Below are 21678 nucleotides of genomic sequence, written 5' to 3' on the forward strand. Positions count from 1 at the left end.
AACAGAGCTTAAAGGTACACATTTACCCTTCATTTTAAAATACATAAAAATCAGTCAATGAAAGTCTGAGTCTAACACACAACTTATTCAAGGCCCTGCGTATAAGGTGATATACGTACGTACAGTCGCCATCAGATATATCGGAGCGGCCAAGGTGCTCACAAATATCGGAACACGCCTCTATTGTCAGGGCGTTAGAGCGCGTGTTCAGATATTGTGAACACCTTGGCCGCTCCGATATATCTGATGGCGACTGTACATATAGTCTGACAAAATGAGTAGAAATTAAAAAGTGGCAATACTGTAGTGTCGTCCCGTTTTATTAGATCGATTTGAAAGGGACGACACTAAAGTATTGCCACTTTTTAATTTCTACTCATTTTGTCAGACTGTAATGATTTTAATTTTTTTTTAGGAATACAGTTGTTGTCAACTCTTTCCTTATAAAGTGCGACCACCGAGTATAAGAGTTCCGTACATTGACCTTTTGACACAATTTTGTGTCGCAATGGGGTTGGCCAAGTATTTAGCAGAAATGGCCCTGTCAATCCCTAGAATAGTCTCAATTTTTTATTTTTTATTTTGAGTGTTGGCTTAAAAGGCCACTTTTAAGCCAACTCTCATAGAAAAAGGGGCAAGCTATGATGGCGCCATCTATGCAAACATTTGAGAGTTGCCAACCCCATTTCGTTGTGACATATTATGTACATATGACTTACAGAGTTGTTCAGTATGGCCTATAAAGTCACTACGCAGAGTACGGCTGGTGATTAAAATTTCACCCTGTATATAGTCACCCTAAAAATAAATTCAGGTGATTAAAATATGGAGCTATCTGCTCCAAAGCAGGCCTATCTATCAGTGGTGCGTTATAACTCCATTCCCACCGGCATGGCTGATTTGAGACAATTCAGCGCCTTAATTTACAAGTTTAAAAAAAACGCCCTTTAACTCCGGCTTGGTCAAAAGGTATTTAAATTTGCTTTTCACTTTCACTATTTGTTTTATAAGTGCCCTTTCCTTAAACAACAACGTTACATTTGCGCCCAACATTTGGCAGATAACGAAAGGTCAACGCACTAAACTCTTCACGTCCGGTGGCCGCAGTTTACTTGTACATACCTTTGTACGAAGGGCTTGAAACTCAGCACCCCCACTACACTATTAGTCCGGCGCACGATTCACTATCTCCTGTTTAACCTCCTTCTCCTTATGCTTATCTTTCTTCTCATCTCTCCTATGCTCCTTCTCTTTCCTGCGCTCTTTAGACTTGTCCCGACGCTCGGACTTGTGATGGCTGGACTTGTGTCGACTTGACGACGAGTGTCTCCTATGATGGTCGTGTTTATGCTTATCATCCTTTCTGTGTTTGTCGTCTGACCGCTCTACTTTAGCGGTTCCATCTGTCCGTTCCATTCTGTAAGATCAAATTGTTTATTTTTCAAGTAGGCATACTACAATGTGCTTATGAACGTCAAATAAAGCTACAACGCCTCTAACCCTACACCTCTGCCGGAGATAGAGATGGGTAACTACCCGGGTAAATACCCGAGAGCGGGTATTTACCCGGTATATACCCGATATTTACCTACCCACGGGCAGGCCTATGGAACTCGCCGCGCGAGCTCGGATTAATACCTACGAATCCGCTCGCGTTCACGGTAGACAAGCAAGCCAGTTGGTTGCCACACGCGCTAACGTACGCACGCGCGCTCGAATATCCCTGTGAGATCATTCATACGAAGGAAATGTCATCGCAACGAAAAAAAAATTACACAGCTTGTAGTGTTTATGGCTGCAAAAATACCAAATCAAATAATAAATTATCGTTTTTTTGCTCTTCCGACAAATGAGGAAAAGTAAGTAAACCTACCGTTATTTTTACGATAGTTAAAAGCTACGAAATTTCTTTAAAGATGTAATGTTTCTAATGACACATATTTTATAGTTATATACTTACCTATCTAAGTATCTATTTGAAACAAGTAAGTAGCTAACTTTTAAGTTCTTTTGGTACTGTCATGTTTATTTTAACGAAAGTAGGTACTTACTGCTATTTCAATGTAGGTATTAAGTACTAAACTATGCCCTGTTTGTCTTATAATACCTGTATTGATGTTTTCTCTATTATGTAACGTAAATCTCTAACAGGTTTTAAACTACACGAAGTTTTAAAACTAATTCTTGCTGGGATCAAGCGCGCGGTTAATAAAACGGCGTAAACACTGCGGTTACTGCAGGGACATATGACCTTTTAAAATGAGTATTTCGCAAACACTAACGCATAAACGGAATATTAGGTACCTATTATAATTTAAGATTTAGCTTTCCTTTTATTTCACTCCGCTGTTTAAGTAGGTATTTATTTATCATTTCTAAGCGTCAGCAACCCTAGCGTTGTGCCGGTGCGCGCGGTGCGGGGAGCGGCGATCTGAAGGTCACTCCATTGTATTATTGCGTAGGTATCAAAACGGTAGGTATTTGCGTTTTCTTTGAGAGATAAGTATCTGTTCGTAAGAACTATTATATAATCTGTGCCACGGGTAAATATGCGGGTATTTTCATTTTTCTTCTAAATTTGATGTGTTTAATGGTATGTGAGTATGAATAAGATTAATTTAAGTATTTTTTTATAATGTTACAAAAAATGTATGTTCAAACTAATTACGAAAAGGTTGCTATGAGGTGAAGTTCGATTTTAACATATCAGTCCAATTATGAAAATCGTGTAAATCATTCCCTGGCTTCCGGAAATGTTTTAAAACGCTTTTAATATACATTAGAAAGATGAAAATAAAGAATAATTATAAATAATAATAATAAAAAATTGTGCAGTATCACAACTTGGGAAGCTCACAAGTCAAATACGTTAGTTTTAGGACAAAAATGTATATAACCTTTTTTGTAGGAAATTCTGTCTACTTTAGTTTGTACATACAACACTTTGCGATATTAATGACAGATTCCAAGAAATATGAAAAAGTTCACTTTTACCCCCCTCCCCCAACCACACCCCCCGCCTACCGAAGTTCGAATGTGTATTATAAACGTATAAGTACGATAATTTACTCAAATCTAAAAAAAATACTCTTATGACGGCTTTTTTTTAATATTTATCAAAATTGTACTAAAAATTCCTTAGTTACAACTGCAGGTTTCACTAAACCATTTCATTTTAAATGACACACAATAATTACAACCATTAACTCGGTTTATATATCCACTTAAACACAAATCGACATGTGCAACAAGAAATGAATCTACCCGTCCATTTGGGTAGATACGGGTAAATACCGGGTAGATGGGTATTTACCGGGTATTTACCTGGGTGGGTAAATTGGGTAAATACCCGCGACCCATCTCTAGCCGGAGAAGATTTAATTATTTCCTCAATGTATTACTGCAATGTTCTGCCACCAGAGTGCAGCTCTAGCGCACATCTTAAACCATAGAGTAACTTGTACATAGTGTACATACTATGCATGAATCTAGTATACAGTATGTATCTGAACGAAAAGCAATTACTCAAACCCGTTAATGTTTAGGTCAATACTGAGCAACTTTTACTGTGGGACCAACCCCGAAAACGCGGAAAAAAAAATTTGATGTTTCATACATTTTGCTGGTCTGATGTTGAAATTTCCTAGGGGAGAGTCAACGGGTTTGAGTAATTGCTTTTCGTTCAGATACATACTGTATCTGGCATGAAAGGTGGGGGGGAAGTGACCAAACAGGAGTCTTATGTATCTTTCAGTAGGAGGAGCAGCGAAAGAGCTATTATTGTTTGTCCTTGTCACAGTCTCACATATTTTTTGTTCCCCACCGTAAATTTAGTGCGGATTATGGTGGGCAACAAATAAATTCGACCAATCATAGTGTCGCATTGCGTATGTTTTGTCCCTCACGGAGGCACGCGTATACCACTTCTATAGGATCCTTCTATGATACTATGCCTTACAGATAAGATAAGATAATAGTTTATTCTATGAGTTGTAAACAGTTTTTTACAAGTTTTCACAAATAATTTGTTGCGAATAAATATGACATTGATGCATCAAGGCGGTTTGTTTACAGGGACCTACCGCGAAACGTCAAAATTTAAATTTCGTTATCTGCTTCTCTATCGTTTGAATATGCAAGAGTGATAGAGAAGCAGATAAAGAAATTTAGATTTTTTATTTCGCAGTAGACCCTATGAATGTGTAAGTGGCTCCCTCTATTGTAGGAGGGTATCCAAATATGGGACCGAAAAGAAACTCGGCAGGACACATCTTTTCAAAACATTACACCTTAGAATTAACTTACATTATACTGCAAAACGTAATTCAAGACCAAAAAAAGTAAGAAATGTTGCCACTTTTTTACAAGCGCGTCTTGTATTTATGTACAAATAAGTAAATAAAAGTACTTTATTAAATAGTAGAAGTAAAATTACTAAGGAATAAATTATCTTAGCGTGATTATTTATCAAAACGAATTTACTATTTTACAAACAAATTATTGCAATGGCAACATTGTCGTACTTTTTTTGGTCTTGAATTACGTTTTGCAGTATAATTTACAAAAATACGTATTTTACCTGTCTCTCTCTTTCTCTCTAGATTCTTTTTTCTCCTTCTTCTCTTCCGTTTTATCGGTCTTGGTTTGAGTTTCTGTGCTTTTTCTGTTCTCTGCTATCTTCAGAGCGGGTTGTTCCTGGAATTTGGCGCTGAGCGCTCGCATTTCAATGACGCCCACTTTGTGTTTGGTTGTTGACGATTTCTTGGGTTCTAAAAGGAAAAATATAAATTTGTTAATGACTTTTGGTCTATTTCTCATCAATCGGGACGAGGGTTTTAAGATCTCATCCACATGGTATCCAGTCATTAGGAAATGTAAGCGGAAACGAATATCGACAGTCGATAAATCGTAATATCGTTAGTGTTGTGTGCCGACAGAGTAACATCCCTAGTGCGAAAAACGTCCAAACTGATAAACAAGACCAAGCGCGGGTAGTTCGAAAAACTCGCGCGGCTAGAAGATGTTGATGTCAACTTGAGCCAGTCTTCTCCGAGACCACGGGGACAACGCCGTCCTCGAAACGTCGGAGGTAAATTTTAAAACTTAAATAGGTACGCGATTAAGCGTGAAAGTTTAAATTAGTGTATTTCTCATCAAATAAGGTGTTCTTCGTACTCGAGAACAAGATGAATTATAAGACTCTTTGAAGCGCGCAATAATGTCTGACAGGACGTTTTCCACCGACCGGCCACCGGCCACGACATTGCGCGACTGGCGGCGGCGGCAACCATAGGTGGGAACGAAAGGTCCCATCGCTGTCTCGCTCCAACCTATGGTTGCCGCCGTCGTCGCAAAGTCGTGGCCGGCCCGTAAGAACGTGTCATATATTTTTGCGCGCTACGGTCTGCAACATATTTATTGTATAGAATTTGGCACTTTTCGCGGGCCGTATTGGTAGGCCAGATTCGGTCTTGGGCAGTGGGGCGACACTCCTCCTTTCGGGCATTCTCGGCTCCGTTCGGCTCAGCATTGCTCCGAACAATTATTAGGGTTGACACAACTTGACGTCCCATTGCGTGCACGACCACAGATAAGGACTTGAATTTTGACAACCTTAAATAGCCGAAAGGGATAGTGCCATACATAGGGACGGTATGATTCGTCCCTGAATCGCTGTCAAACTTCGGTTTTGTAGGAAGTGTCCTTTCTGTACGGTAGTACTATTATTTAATCTGTGCCATGAGCAGAAGTAGTATGATAAAGATGGTGTGTTACCAGTCTGTATGGGCGGGGCCTCGGGAGCTCGGCGCTCGTCGGCCGGCGAGGAGGCCTCGGAGGCCGGGTAGTACTGCTTTAGCCGCAGGTGCCACGCTGAAACATACGCCATTATTAATTAAACTTAAACGGCATTTTCTTTGAGTTAAACCTTAAGCCTTTTCACCTGAGACGCTTGAGACTTGTACCCCTTTTCACTAGAGCCACAGAATTCACCCATTGATTCCAAAGAACACAAAAATACATATACAAAATTATTTATTACAAGAACTACACGTGAAATATGATACAAGACATGGAGCTACCCTGTAAGCAAATATATGCCCGTGTTGGGTAACACCCCTCTTCCCTATGTAAAGAATAAAAGCTTTTCTGAGCTGGTTAAGTGTAGCGAAGTAGATGTTTACCCCTCGTACAGCTTACAGCGTACGTACGGGGCTTACTAATATCAAAAAGAATAGATAGTATAGAGGGGTCCTGTCATTGTAAATTTTGTAGTCACTGTAAATTTACTGCCATCTATCGACACACGACTAAAACTCAAAATGAAAACGTATAAAGTTATCAAAAAATGTATATATATGGATAAATGATTTTATTGTTTTTATATCATTATGATCCATGTTCATTCACTGATATCTATGTGTTAAAATTGTTAAATATGACACGGTGTCGTCACGCCATCTAGCCGAGGATAGGCTAAAGGTGTGTGCGCCATCTATCCGAGAATGACTTTTACTTGAATTCCGAGGCACGTTTTTTCCTTAGACTTTATTCGTCTTATACGAAGTTACATGTGTCTTTGCTAATTTAAGATTCAACAACATTTGCTACCAAGTGAAACACAAAATCGTTTATCTCACCATCTCGAGGAACATAGTAATTGTAAAACATTAAATCTTATCAAAATTAATGCTGAAATTAATATTTATCATTAAATGTCGCCGCTTTAAAACCTATCCTGCCTGCTAACGGGAACTCAAAATATGTATCAAATACGCGAAGTACTTTAAAGGATAAAATTCACCTTTTCACACTGATTTTAAAGAGTATTTACACTAACCGACAGAAGTTACGGCTGAGACGGTCCGGAACTGATGGATAATATTCCGTGGCAGGAAGTAAATGTCATCGTCACAGAGCGGCAGGCGAGAGTAGCGGACACCCTCTCGCCGTAGTTGGTTAAGCTTAGCTTCTTCTAACCTGTGAAGTAAATAATATGTTAATAACATTTCCAAAATAAATCGTCTTAAAAAAAACTATCGCTGGATCCTTTTCGCTAAATTATTGATGGGTTAATTTATTTTCATAAATTTTCGATTGGCAGAATTGTTTCATTTATACATACTTTATAGCGACCTCTAAATTAAACGATGTTTAGTTGCTCTAAAATCTAAATATTGGTATGGATAATTTCTATGTATCTTGGATAAAAAATACGTTGTGGAATAATTGATAACTTTATTTTTCGGACCTTCATCTACTACACTCAGCGTCACGGAAATCGCACACCTTCGTATGGTGCGAACTATTCTTGCTCTTAGTGAAATAGTTTTGCCTTATTCAATTTGACACATATAACACTTTAAACTCTCGCGTTTTGTACACATATTTAATTACACAAACGGGTCTACCGCGATATAATTTCATTGTTTTTACCTTTAATTCCGACGTTTCAGCGGATACTGTGAGTGTTGCGTGTCGTGCCGTGGACAATAAACATTAAACTTTAACGGGTAGCTGCAATTTCTTTGTCTACCCCGAACATTTTTATAAACTAATTTCGGGTAGTTTAGTGGTGTTTTATTAATATCTCCGTTGACATTTGTTGGGACGTCAGTCTTTCCGTGACCACAGCTGGTGCAACTCAGCTGAAACGTCGGAATTAAAGGTAAAAACAATGAAATTATATCGCGGTAGACCCGTTTGTGTAATTAAATATATCAATTTGACACAATTGAAAAGCTAATTGAATAACCTTTAATCTGATGTCTCTTTTGTTTACGTGTTTTATTTATTGCGAAGATATTCGGCCTTCGAAAGAATCGCTTGCGCCTGGAGGTGTGCGATTTCCGTGACGCTGAGTGTATTTTCACTCTAGATTGGTCTGATTGGTCCAAGAGACTCACCACGTGACGCACTGCGAGATGGGCGGCTCGTACAGGTCTAGTCGCAGCAGTTGCATGAGCTTGTTGAAGTCGCCCGCGTGGAAGGCGACCACGTCTTTGGTGATGCGCCCGCGGCCCTCGTCGCCGCCGCAGCTGATGGCTTAGTTAGATAACACAGTACTCACCACGTGACGCACTGCGAGATGGGCGGCTCGTACAGGTCTAGTTGCAGCAGTTGCACGAGCTTGTTGAAGTCGCCCGCGTGGAAGGCGACCACGTCTTTGGTGATGCGCCCGCGGCCCTCGTCGCCGCCGCAGCTGATGGCTTAGTTAGATAACACAGTACTCACCACGTGACGCACTGCGAGATGGGCGGCTCGTACAGGTCTAGTTGCAGCAGTTGCATGAGCTTGTTGAAGTCGCCCGCGTGGAAGGCGACCACGTCTTTGGTGATGCGCCCGCGGCCCTCGTCGCCGCCGCAGCTGATGGCTTAGTTAGATAACACAGTACTCACCACGTGACGCACTGCGAGATGGGCGGCTCGTACAGGTCTAGTTGCAGCAGTTGCACGAGCTTGTTGAAGTCGCCCGCGTGGAAGGCGACCACGTCTTTGGTGATGCGCCCGCGGCCCTCGTCGCCGCCGCAGCTGATGGCTTAGTTAGATAACACAGTACTCACCACGTGACGCACTGCGAGATGGGCGGCTCGTACAGGTCTAGTTGCAGCAGTTGCATGAGCTTGTTGAAGTCGCCCGCGTGGAAGGCGACCACGTCTTTGGTGATGCGGCCGCAGCCCTCGTCGCCGCCGCAGCTGATGGCTTAGTTAGATAACACAGTACTCACCACGTGACGCACTGCGAGATGGGCGGCTCGTACAGGTCTAGTTGCAGCAGTTGCATGAGCTTGTTGAAGTCGCCCGCGTGGAAGGCGACCACGTCTTTGGTGATGCGGCCGCAGCCCTCGTCGCCGCCGCAGCTGATGGCTTAGTTAGATAACACAGTACTCACCACGTGACGCACTGCGAGATGGGCGGCTCGTACAGGTCTAGTTGCAGCAGTTGCATGAGCTTGTTGAAGTCGCCCGCGTGGAAGGCGACCACGTCTTTGGTGATGCGGCCGCAGCCCTCGTCGCCGCCGCAGCTGATGGCTTAGTTAGATAACACAGTACTCACCACGTGACGCACTGCGAGATGGGCGGCTCGTACAGGTCTAGTCGCAGCAGTTGCATGAGCTTGTTGAAGTCGCCCGCGTGGAAGGCGACCACGTCTTTGGTGATGCGGCCGCAGCCCTCGTCGCCGCCGCAGCTGATGGCTTAGTTAGATAACACAGTACTCACCACGTGACGCACTGCGAGATGGGCGGCTCGTACAGGTCTAGTCGCAGCAGTTGCATGAGCTTGTTGAAGTCGCCCGCGTGGAAGGCGACCACGTCTTTGGTGATGCGCCCGCGGCCCTCGTCGCCGCCGCAGCTGATGGCTTAGTTAGATAACACAGTACTCACCACGTGACGCACTGCGAGATGGGCGGCTCGTACAGGTCTAGTTGCAGCAGTTGCACGAGCTTGTTGAAGTCGGCCGCGTGGAAGGCGACCACGTCTTTGGTGATGCGCCCGCGGCCCTCGTCGCCGCCGCAGCTGATTGCTTTCAACACCCCTGTCAATTAAACACGATACATTTTAATACTTTTAAATTGAATTAAGGAAATTTGGTTCCCTCGGTCTCATATATTGGAGATCATGGAAATTTCTTGCTATACATCTTAGAAATATTAAAGAAATATTTTATTGCTATGCTGAAAGTCGCATTTGCTTTTAACATTGTTACTGCTAGAATGGATGGAAACTAAAAAACATACCTTTGCATTATAGTGATTTCAAAATATTTTTAATTCTTTATTATTGTAAAATATGAAACCCTAATGTTGGCCTAATGTGTTTTGGGTGGTAAGATGATACGTAGTAAACAAACTTTACAAAGCTATGCTATCTAAACTGTCGAGCCTTGATTGGTCTAGCCTTGAGTATGTAGGGAACAATATCCTGGTCACGGCACCAAATTGTAACAGGTTCTTTGTATGAATAGTTAGAAAAACAAATTAGATGGTGTTAAATAAGAAAACTCTAAAACCAACTTTACGTTTCTTTTATTATTCAGCCATGTATAATCCAAATTATTTAACACTTCTTAAAGATTTTCGGTGAAGGGCTGCGAATAAATTAATTGTGTATCGCCCAACTAGCATAGTTCGCATCTTTATTTATCTACTCGCATCAAACAAGGCTCGCGTCCACATGTGTTAGACGGTGCGTCACGTGTCCAAGGAATTTGAAAAGCGTGCACTGACGCCGCTCGCAGAAGTTTGGTCCGAGACGGACGCTCCGCAAGTCCGCAAGAAGGTCAACTTAATTTGAAGATTTACGGCGTGCATAAGAACCTTAAGATATAGCAATAGGCACTGACCGACGGCGGCGGTGGTGATGCGGTCGAGGCCGTGGCCGACGTGGTCGGCGTGCGCGCGCGTGCGGTCCTCGAACAGGAACTCGCGCGCCTCGCTGTAGCGCGGCAGGTACTGCAGGTTGCGGAGCTCGTTGATGCCCGTCCTAATTGCACAATTTCTTTTAAAGTCTATTATAGAGCGGGATAACAATATAATTATGCGCGTGCGATAAAGATAGGAAATGGCGGGTCAATGTACTCAATTCTTCGTGCTTAGAACCCTTTAGTCGAGGCGATCGTTGGACAAGCAGCAACACTCTTAGCTAGACATGAGTAGTTCGCGAATGAAAGATTCAAATGAAGTACTTCACTTGATGTCACTCTTTCATTCACTAGTTCAGCGCGGATTCATTTAGTTATTTACTTCAGCAATTCAGTTTAAAAACCTTTTAATTTACTTGCTCATTCCCTTAGACAGTGACAAGGACGCCATGTTAAATCTTCGATTCATAAATTAATTTACTTGAGTGATTCATATTGGATGAAATTATCTATCAAATTCTTCATTCAACTCAATATATCCGCGAATGAGAGAAATGAAACCAATACTTTCGATATAGATGGATCTGTTGAGCTACTGAACTAAAACTGATCTAGTGAACTAAAAGAGTGAAGTACTTCACGGCGTACGAAAGATGCATATCAAACTTTTTAGTGACAAATTTTGCGCATGTGTACTCTTGACTGTCCATCGGTGGATCTTATGCCTTTTGTAATAAGATTTACGAACTGTCAGTTAACAGTGTGGGCGATGGGACAAGCCAAAGTAAACATAAATTCTAGTCACCGTCGTTTCTTGATAGGGCTCTTGCCGAGCTCAGCCGTAGGCACGAGCTGCTCGCCGGGGCGGATCCACAGGATGGGGCCGTCGTTGGATTCTTGGGGCTCCATCTCCACTGCCGACATCGGGCCCCATGGCATTGTCTGAACAATACGATTATTTCATTATGTCAATTAACAACTAACCAACAGTGGCGTAGCGTGAATTAATCTAGCCGTGGGCGAAATCCCATCTGCGAGGCCATTTTCTTTCACTGTGCCCGAAGGGGCCTCGCGCGAGGCCCCTATTTGGGCGCGAGGCCGTGGGCGACGGCCCACTTCGCCCACGCCTAGCTACGCCACTGCTAACCAATGTGCCACTTGCACCATCCCACTAACCCGGGATTAACTGGTTACACCGTTAACCCCGTCACTGGGTCCCAGTGTCAATTTGTACTGGTAACCATGGTAACTCCAGGTTTAACCGATTAACCCCGGCTTAGTGAATGGTACAAGTGGCCCTTACTAAAACATTTTCATGTAATCAGAAGTATATTAAAAAAACTTACTAAGACAAATGCATTTTTTATAAGTCAGAGAAAATATTTACATTCATTGTAATACTCCAATTTAACCGTCCAATCCACTGGGATTAAACTACCATTTTAAGGCCTTGGGGTAGCTAGCTAGAAGTTGGCTAGACTATCTTGAATTAAAAAGAAACATTAACACTAGGGAACAAATCAAATCGTCCAAGGCGCCTAGCCTTTCAAAGATAGCATATACTAGTTTCATTTTATTAATATGAGTGTTTGTGCAAAGTATGTTTCATTCAATTATTTAATGATCCTGGTCACGGCACCAAAATGTAACGCACCAATTTATCTTGTTCTATGTTGTTTTTTTACGTAAATGTAATGTCACCATAGCAGAAGTAGATGGAGCGGTCATGCTGCCGCAAATTACCAGGTACTTATATATTGACATTAGGACTATATAACTTACCAGATTAAGAAAAGGATTGGCGGCCAGCATTCTCAGCATGTCCGGAAAGTAACCGCCCACTTCTTCATGCACAGTGCCTACAAGTGAGATCTGGTGTAGGGGGCCGCAGCGAAACGTTCCCGCGGCGTATGATTGTTGCACCTAACAAACAAGAAATCACATTATATAACATATATTACATTTTATGCCAAAAGAATGTTACGAACAAACACAACTTAATCCAGGTTTTGCTGTGTTTGGAATGCAACAAAAGAAAAAAAGAATAAACAATGGTCACAGACATTGTAGAACCATTTAGGGTTCGGCCAAGTACTGTAGGAGGCACGAACGCTCTCCATCTTATTATTATTACACACACACATAATGCCAACCGTAGCTGTCTTAAACTACCTTCAAACCTACATCTATCGACTTACCTGCTGGTAATACCGACTGATGGTGGTGGTCTCTATATCCGACGCTCTCGCTAAGACACCAGCCTTGACGGTGAGATTAGGATGTGTGTCGGCTAAGTACTGCAGTAGGCAGGGGAAGGCGCCGGCAGCTCCTCGTACTACGCCGCACACGTGATGTGCCCAGCCTTCGCTGTCCTCGGAAAACACTAGCTGTGGGACAAAGGATGGATTAGGATGTGTGATGGTAAATAATAAAAAATATTTTTAAATAAAACAACCGCTTTCAAAAAACACCCAGGAACTAAAAAGTAAAAAATAATTGGTATGTATTTATATAGTTTACCTTAAGGAACTCTTTGGCGAGCGACTCCTGCTGACTTGCAGACAACATGTCCACGTCTCTCTGGTGTAAATAGACAACACTAGCGCCACCGTTTGGATGGGTGTCTACCCGCATTAGTCTGGGAACAAACATTTTATTTTATTGTTTTTTTTTTCTGGCTTACTCCCTGCAATTTTGCACAGGGTGAATTTGCCAATGTCGGGTGTTGACTTTCACACGTGAGGAGAATGTTCGGTATAATAATTTTGTATTTTTGGGAGGATGTAGTTGGGAAAACCTAAAAACAAATAATTGTTATGTTGTTGTTTGGATATGTGTCTACCCGCATTAATGTGAGAACAAGCATTTTAAGAGTTATTGTTTACAGTGCCAAGCGCCCCATTTCCAACACAAAATGAACAAACACACCTAGCATGTTGTTGGCAGTGAATGTATTAACCTACATTTCCTGGATGAACTGAATGACCACTGCCATCATGTCAGATTGGGATATTGTACACAATTTTTTGGCTATACAACATGATTTAGGTTTGATTTACAATTTAAGTAAAAGTAACTCATGCATACAAAGGCTAACTAGTGGGCTATCTTTTTTCACTTATATGTACCCTTCTTTGTTTAAAACCTTCTTATTGCATCTTCCGATTCGTTGTTGCCACTCAACACTTAAGAACCTTCCTCCCTCAGCAAATAGTTCTACTGTTTTTGATAAACAAGTGAATATAAATTTTTGCCGAATTCCTTATAATCAATTTTCACTTAAATATGTCCACACTGTCCACTGCTACTTAAAGATTGAATATAATAACCTAATATAAGGCCAGTGACACAAACAGTGGACTGAAGAACGTCACCCAGCACGAAACTTCCCAGACAATAAAAACCGGGCAAGTGCGAGTCGGACTCGCGCACGAAGGGTTCCGTACCATAATGCAAAAAAAAAAAAAAACGAAAAAAAAGCAAAAAAAAAACGGTCACCCATCCAAGTACTGACCACTCCCGACGTTGCTTAACTTTGGTCAAAAATCACGTTTGTTGTATGGGAGCCCCATTTAAATCTTTATTTTATTCTGTTTTTAGTATTTGTTGTTATAGCGGCAACAGAAATACATCATCTGTGAAAATTTCAACTGTCTAGCTATCACGGTTCGTGAGATACAGCCTGGTGACAGACGGACGGACGGACGGACGGACGGACGGACGGACAGCGAAGTCTTAGTAATAGGGTCCCGTTTTACCCTTTGGGTACGGAACCCTAAAAAATTGTGAATGCTTTAAAGGTGACAGACGGTTTGGTGCAACGGACCCTAAGTCAGGAGGTGACTGACCTGTGGTACTTGAGTCCCTTGAGCGTGGGGTTCTCGTCTCTCGGGTCCACGACGGCGGCGGCGGCGGCGGCGGCGAGCGCGGAGGCGGGGCGGCGGCACTGCACGCCGATGGACGCGCGCTTGATCCGCGCCCGCCGCCGGCAGTGGTGACATGACGAGTGACGGGAGGAGTGGGATGATCTAGAAACGGGATTTTGAAAAAAAAATCTTTTTTGATACAAGATTTTATTGCTGACTGTACTTTTCAACAGGCAACTAATACTCATGACTCATGACCATTCTAAGAAACCCAAACACAATTCGTTTGCGTTGTTTTATAAATATTACGGAGTTCCTATGACCACCTCCTGTGTCCATCATCAATCAGATCAGCTCGATGGTATCATAATATTGTCCCCCTTAGAGCCACCAGGCTCAAATTTAATTTACAAGATTTGATTACAGGCTGGCTCGCAGACAACATAGAACAGATGAAACTTAATAAAAGCTTGTAAAAAGCGTCAATTTAGAAATATATTGAATAAAAAAACAAATCTAAATTATACAACTCACCTTTCCCTCTCCCTTTCCTTATCTCTCTCCTTCTCCTTTTCCACTTTAACCCTGTCCTCCACTTTGACCCTATCCTCCACTTTCACTTTAACATCCACTTTTTCACCAACACTTCTCCCGCTGGTCACAAATATCTGCGGCGCAGTCCCTGTCTCCTGTTTCACTTTAAACGGTAACTCCAAATTTCCATAACATGGTAAGGTTCGTCTCGGAGTAGGTTGGAAGCGAATAGCTTTCATAGTCAAACTGTATTGCGCTGGTCTTCTAACTGTATTTTCAAGTAAGACATTCTGTTGAGTGACTCTTGGGTATTTGTATTTGAACATGGATTGGTGGAAATGCGCGTTGATCATTTTTAACTGTCTTGAGACGGAGCCGAAGACTCTCCTAGTGACTTCATCATTTGGGAAGCTTTTATTCAGCTGCGTCTGCCTCCAAGAGGCGTTTAAGCCGAATTCTTGGAGGGCGGAGAGACTGAAGTTATCATTGAAGAGTAGGGGGTTGTGGACCGGCGGGGTTTTCTGCAGGACGTGGAGAGTGAGGATGGCCGCGTCCCCGTACCCTCCGGAGTCGAAGACTGGCCAGATCTTGGTGAGCTTGGCGGGCTTGACGCTGTCATCCCAGACGCAGAGCTCGTTTGAGTCTGCGCTGCGCTTACGCTTTTTGCCTGAGAAAGAAAACATTTTTTATAGCAAACAAACGTGGTGGTAGGAGGTACAGCAGCCTATGGACGCTTGTCGCCCCGGCAAAAGCCCGTTGCAGACCCTTTATTAAGTCTTCAAGGGTTCATTGTGTTAATAAGGACCCTTTATTCGACAAAAAATGTGCTCTCTTAATAAGTAATGTAATAACTCTTAATTAGGAAAAAATACTAAGGTTGAGACCAATATTTTGAATGTTATCGAAATTATCGACTTAAGGCATAAGAGGTGAATACAGGCCCCTAACATCCAAAACATAGACTTCGGAAAGCTCAATGAACCTTATTATATCAGCATATAATCTATATACCTATAAATAGGTATACACAATAACCCAAAAATATGATACCTTTTATAATAAATAAATATTATAGGACATTTTAGCTGTAAACGACACAATTATTATTTGAAGACAATCCTGTATTACAAATTAGTCTTTTTGCTCGAACATTAAAGTCGATATTTGAATGGATTATTTCGTTAAATACAGATGTTTTGATTCAGTTGATCTGACTACTTGGCAGTCGCTTTTATGTGTAACATAAATCTTTCATCCCTCTCTATTTACTAGTAGGTCATAGTACTTAACTAGTAAGTCGAGGAAAATATACTGTGTTTATTTATTTATTTAAACTTTATTGCACAAAAGAAAACTTATCGTACAAAAGGCGGACTTCATGCCAAAAGCATTCTCTACCAGTCAACCTTAAGGCAAAGCAGAGAGATGTGTTGATAGCTAATAATTAGTGTCTGACTGAATCCAGATTTTTTTCCAAAAACCGAAATTTTTGTAGACATGTACAAGTCTTAAAAAAACCCAGACCAGTGCAAGTCGGACTCGCCCACCAAGGATTCCGTACTTTTTAGTATTTGTTGTTATAGCGGCAACAGAAATACATCTTTGAAAATTTCAACTGTCTAGCTATCACGGTTCATGAGATACAGCTAGTGATCCAAAAGACTTGAGCCTTTGGAGCTCTTTTTTTAGGGCTCGCCTCATCTCTTGACGCCTAAAAGGCTAAAAGCCTATTTAGCTCTTTAGCCCCCGAGCCTAGTTCTATTTAAGAGCATAGACTCTTGGGGATAATAACCTTATTAAGCCCCTTAAAAAAAGCCTAGTTAGCTCTTTAACCCCCGAGCCTAGTTCTATTTAAGAGCCTAGACTCTTGGGGCTTAATAAGGTTATTAGCCCCAAGAGTAGCAGTAGGCTTTTAGCCCTTTAGGCGTCAAGAGATGAGGCGAGCCCTAAAAAAAGAGCTATAAGGCTCGAGTCCTTTGGATCAATAGATACAGCCTGGTGACAGACAGACAGACAGACGGACAGCGCAGTCTTAGTAATAGGGTCCCGTTTTTACCCTTTGGGTACGGAACCCTAAAAACTTGGTGGCCTTTCTTTTTAAACATATGAACTAGAGATGCACCTGATATTCGGTTACTATCCGGTATCCAGTCTGCGGCCATTATTTTAATATCCGGCCGGATACCGGATAGTGACCGCCTATCCGGCCAATACCGGATAGCAGGGCTCGGAACCGGTATTTTTAAAAAACTACGAAATAGCACAATATTTATAATTATTTTATGATATTTATGTAGGACTGAATCATGTATTTAGGTAACGACTTTGTATTATTAGGTTGTTCCTTTAAAAATTAAATAATATACCAAAGAACGAAAAAGAACTTAATAATACCGGTATTTTTGTATGGAGCAAATACCGGTTTCCGAGCCCTGCCGGATAGTAACATTGCTTGGTTTGGGAGTACACAAAATTGGATTTAAGAAACAATCACGGTCATAATCGTACTCGTTATTATTTTATAACAATTTAGACATTCCACAGACATGCACACGCACTCATTTCGAACCTAGAAATGAGTCCGCACGAACGTTCCCTACGAAACAGGTCAAAATCTGCACATAAAAAACGGAAATGTAGTTATAGTTCCGCCGGCCGAATATTCGGCGGCCGGATACCGAATATTCGGCCCATAGGCAGGCCGAATATCAGGTATCCGGTATCCGGCCAAACAACTATCCGTTGCATCTCTAATATGAACAATGAAACACCGATAATTTGTGTAAGTTGTATAAATACCCATCAAGTTATCTACATCTATATTAGATGCATCACATGGTATAGTAGACTTGGGGAATTCCCCAGATATCTGTAAAGCTAGGTATAAAGTAGGTAGATGACTTAACTATGAATTGAATATTATGAATAAATAAAAAACCTAAAAGGATTTTCCAATATCCTTTTCCTCAATGAATGTTAATTCTACCTAAGGCTGCAATATCTTGTCATACACAACCAAATATCTGACATAAAGGGTTTTTTAAGGGTCGGCAACAAGCATGTGATGCCCCTGGAATTACAAGTGTTCAAAGGCTATGGTAACTTGTGGCGATGGTAAAATAAAAATGTGCTATTAAAATATAAATTTGTAATTGAGGACTCATAATATTTCAATTACACCAAGAGGGTAAAGAGCAAAATTCTCGCTTGCCAACATGCAATGGAAAGGAGCATCTTGAAGTTAAGGAGAATCCAGAAAACAAGAAATGAAGAAATAAGGAAGAAAACTAAGCTGACAGATGCTCTTCAACATGCACTATCCCAGAAATGGAAATGGGCAGGACATTTGGCGAGATACTGAGACAAGAGATGGACTCTCCATGCAACCAGATGGCCAGGCCCCACGGGAAAGAGAAAGGCAGGAAAAACACGAAAAAGATGGGCTGACGACATTGTGGAGGCAGCGGGAAGGGACTGGATGGATACTGCTCAAAATAGAGTAACATGGCAAAGCTTGGAGGAGGCCTTTACCCAAACAGGGACCACAAAAAATTAAAAGAATAATATTTATTTAAGTAATTTGAAGAGAAAAATGTAAATTTGTGGAAATAAAAGGCAATATAATAATAATATAATATTTCAATTGATTTCTATGTTAGCAAGGCACCTTATAAAGGTTTGGGGTGACCAGAGGGCTGAAAAATATTTCGCTCAGCGGATCAGCATTGCTATCCACAGGGGCAATGTGGCCAGCCTTCTGGACACCCTCAAATCAACACTTAGGGCAATTTTTTATAAATGTGAGTTTAAATGTTCAAAGCGCGAAAATTTTAAATATTGAATTTAAGTGTGTTTGTCTTTACCAACTTTTGTTTCATTGCACCAAATAAATTGCAGATTTCTTTGTGTAGTGAAAAACAATCAAATTGATATGGGTAGCTTTAATTTTATGATGGAATCAATAAAACTAGATAAACGAACTCTGAATATACACGATGAGTTGTAATCGGTGATCAGGAACCAATTTTTCTAATTCAGTCAGCGATGGCGATCACATTTAACTATGAAACCAACCGCGAAATCGCGAAAAAAAAATTAACTCTCTCATAGAAAATATCAACATCGGACCAACCCAAATGTACGAAACAGGCAAAATTTTTTTTGTGATTTCGAGGTTGGTCCCATAGTTAAATGTGATCGCCATCAATGACTGAATTAGAAAAATCGGTTCCTGATCACCGATTACATTTCTTGGTGTAGTTATGTCTAGAATTGTTAGAACACCATCCTAAAAATAAATGAAGATTGGTAAAACTAGAATTTCCTATACCGTTTAATTTTTACATAACTTTCTATGTGAATTCCAGGTGAAAGCAAATACTATGATTTTCATAGAACATTGTTTATTTTTTTAAACAATTATGGCCTGGATGTGAGTCCTTTAAAGCCAAGTCTTTATTTTGACATAGAACATTTAAATATCAAGAATAAACCGAGATGTATTGTAAGTTGATATGTTCATAATGCAGTTTGAAGGACTTTAAATATGCTATTCAATGCACTATATAACGTCATCGTAAATTAAAAGCGGCGTAGAGTAGAAAGTCTCAGCAAGGTCAGTCCATTGATGCAATACTCAGAATACCATTGCAAATGCTCCATTAACCAGCTTGTAAACTTCGAAAAACTTCCAAAGATATGATAAATAACAAAAAAATACTTCTAAAATACTATGAAATGTTTATCAACAGTAATGACCTCTATATACATGATGTAACTTAGTATATTCATAGGTTACCAAATTTCCCACCAAAATTACTAACAAAAACATACACTCATATCCAAGTAAACACGTTAGGAAACATTTTATAGTAGATTAAAGCTGCTGTTGGCAAGTGTATAGCATAGATTACCTTTAGGTTCCGATGTAGAGCCCTGTCTCGAAGTGGTTGACATAGTTGGATCATATCCCAGTTTCGAAAGTTTTCGATAGTCGTGCGTCACCCGACGACGTTTAGTGGCTTCGCCGGCGTCTGCATCGCTATTTCCACTGAAGTAATCGTCAGTATAATCGCAATTTTCACCAACTTTTACATGGGAATCCAGCGGGCCACTGGACGCCATTGTTTAGAAGCCAAAGCTGGTATCAACAAAACATACGCTGGTTTCGTCACTTAAATAACCACGCCACTAACAAATGACACACTGGCAACGTGGATACAGTTTACAATTTCACAAAACGGCGAGAAACACATTGATTCGGGATAAAAAACAACTTGCGACGCCATTTACTGCTAACTCACACTTTTTTTGTGGAGTTTTTCAACACGTACAAAATGTCGTATGCCGATTAAGGCACTGACACTATTTTATACAGCCAAACAGACATGTTATTTTTATATATATATTTTTATTAGTATGCAATATTCGATTCCTCATAAATATATTTTTTCTATTTATAAAATAATAAATTTCCGCTTTTATTTGTTAAAAAATAAAACAGTACATTTCAGCGCCCTCTCTGATACCGCAGTAGAAACTTAGGCGAGTAAAATAGCACACTACTCAACTTGGTGGTTCAGTAATATAAGCACAGATGGCGCTGTATATGCAATTTGTTTATAAATCGCTAGTTGGCAATGCTTATTTTTTGTTTTTACAAATATTTACGTTAAACAAGGTCAAGGCTTCTTATATGAAGCTAGTCATTTTATTTCAACAAATCGTTATATCATTTTATACGCTTGCACTTCTCATGTTAATTTAAACATGAGATAAACGATCGAAATACCTAGTATTTTTACCCATAATATAAAATGTAAGTAGGTACTGTAAGTAGGTCTCAAAAAGTAAGTAGGTAACCCGCGTCAACAATTAACCAGCGCCCTCTGGCAACAACTTAAAATCATAACTCAGAGGCTCCGAGCTCAGAGGTGTTGAGACCATCGCTAATCTCAGGTAAGTTTGTACCTATATATATATACATACCTCTTCAAATCAAATTCTAACAGCAACTATTTCTTCCCTATCACACTACACCTTATAAAACAAAGTCGCCCGCCGCGTCTGTCAGTTTGTGTATTTGTATGTTTGTAGGAATGTTTGTTCGCGATAAACTCAAAAACTACAGAACGGATTTTCATGCCGTTTTCATTTTCACCTATCAATAGAGTGATTCTTGAGGAAGGTTTAGGTGTATAATTTGTTAACCCGTGCGAAGCCGGGGCGGGTCGCTAGTTAAGTATAATGAGTATATCTCTTCTCTTGACCATAATCCTTATTACAAAGAGATAGAGTTGTTATTAACTAGTGTGCTGGCTATAGAGGGCCTACCGGGAACACTGAACTTCGTAAATTGCGGGCATCTTTCTCTTTTACTCCAATTAAGGCGTAATTAGAGTGACAAAGAAAGATGCCCCGCACTTTGCGAATTTCGGTGTTCGCAGTAGGCCTTCAGTCCATCGTCGACACTGGCAACAGTAGTAACTAACCATTCTAAACCTTATTGCAAATAGTTAAGGTCCACTACAGGTAAATTTTGCAAGTATGTGCGTGGAATACTAGTCGGGAATCGAACCCGGTATGTTAAACGCGGGATTTATGAATCGACGGTTACGTAATGGCGGATGGGTGTAGGTAGTAGTGTAGTCACACAGCCATGGGGATTAATTAATAGGGTATTTGACTGATGTATTTAAAATTAATTATTTTACACCATACATGAAATAAAGCACCAGAAGATTAATAGAGAAAAAACGTAGACATCAGTTATTTCTAGACACAATTTATATTTTAAAATCTGTATAAAACTATAAAGAGTAGGTAATTAATTTTGATTTTCATTTCAGTATTTTCATGTTTTAAATATTGTTAGTTGATGCTTAATTATAATTAATCTTGTAAATATAATATAATGAACTTT

The 21678-nt window shown here is 40.7% G+C and overlaps 1 protein-coding gene and 1 long non-coding RNA gene across 2 annotated transcripts; both read right to left on the reverse strand.

Annotated features, from left to right (window-relative positions):
- Positions 1–437: 437 nt before the first annotated feature.
- LOC134801413 (lysine-specific demethylase RSBN1L-like) lies at positions 438–20084 on the reverse strand. Its single transcript, XM_063773954.1, has 13 exons — positions 19670–20084; positions 14757–15423; positions 14205–14384; positions 12877–12994; positions 12555–12743; positions 12139–12279; positions 11162–11298; positions 10339–10478; positions 9381–9531; positions 6839–6978; positions 5776–5871; positions 4580–4769; positions 438–1417 (listed from the first exon to the last, which is right to left on the reverse strand). Exons 1-13 carry the CDS (start codon positions 19878–19880, stop codon positions 1165–1167), a joined length of 2613 nt encoding a protein of 870 aa, XP_063630024.1. The 5' UTR covers positions 19881–20084; the 3' UTR covers positions 438–1164.
- On the reverse strand, positions 8063–8771 carry LOC134801434 (uncharacterized). The gene is made up of 5 exons (XR_010145667.1): positions 8725–8771; positions 8561–8654; positions 8397–8490; positions 8233–8326; positions 8063–8162 (listed from the first exon to the last, which is right to left on the reverse strand). It is a non-coding gene; the product is annotated as an uncharacterized LOC134801434 (long non-coding RNA).
- Positions 20085–21678: the final 1594 nt, after the last annotated feature.

This window comes from Cydia splendana, chromosome 22 (assembly GCF_910591565.1).
Source record: "Cydia splendana chromosome 22, ilCydSple1.2, whole genome shotgun sequence".
Classification (NCBI taxonomy): Eukaryota; Metazoa; Arthropoda; class Insecta; order Lepidoptera; family Tortricidae; genus Cydia; species Cydia splendana.

What these genes read in the sequence shown, in the direction of transcription:
- LOC134801413 (XM_063773954.1), bottom strand. Translation starts at nt 19,880, where the DNA reads ATGGCGTCCAGTGGCCCGCTGGATTCCCATGTAAAAGTTGGTGAAAAT. An exon ending in AGCCCTATCAAGAAACGACG is followed by an intron (nt 10,479 to 11,161) that starts GTGACTAGAATT and finishes TTGTGCAATTAG; the next exon opens with GACGGGCATCAACGAGCTCC. An exon ending in GGCCCCGCCCATACAGACTG is followed by an intron (nt 4,770 to 5,775) that starts GTAACACACCAT and finishes TTTTCCTTTTAG; the next exon opens with AACCCAAGAAATCGTCAACA.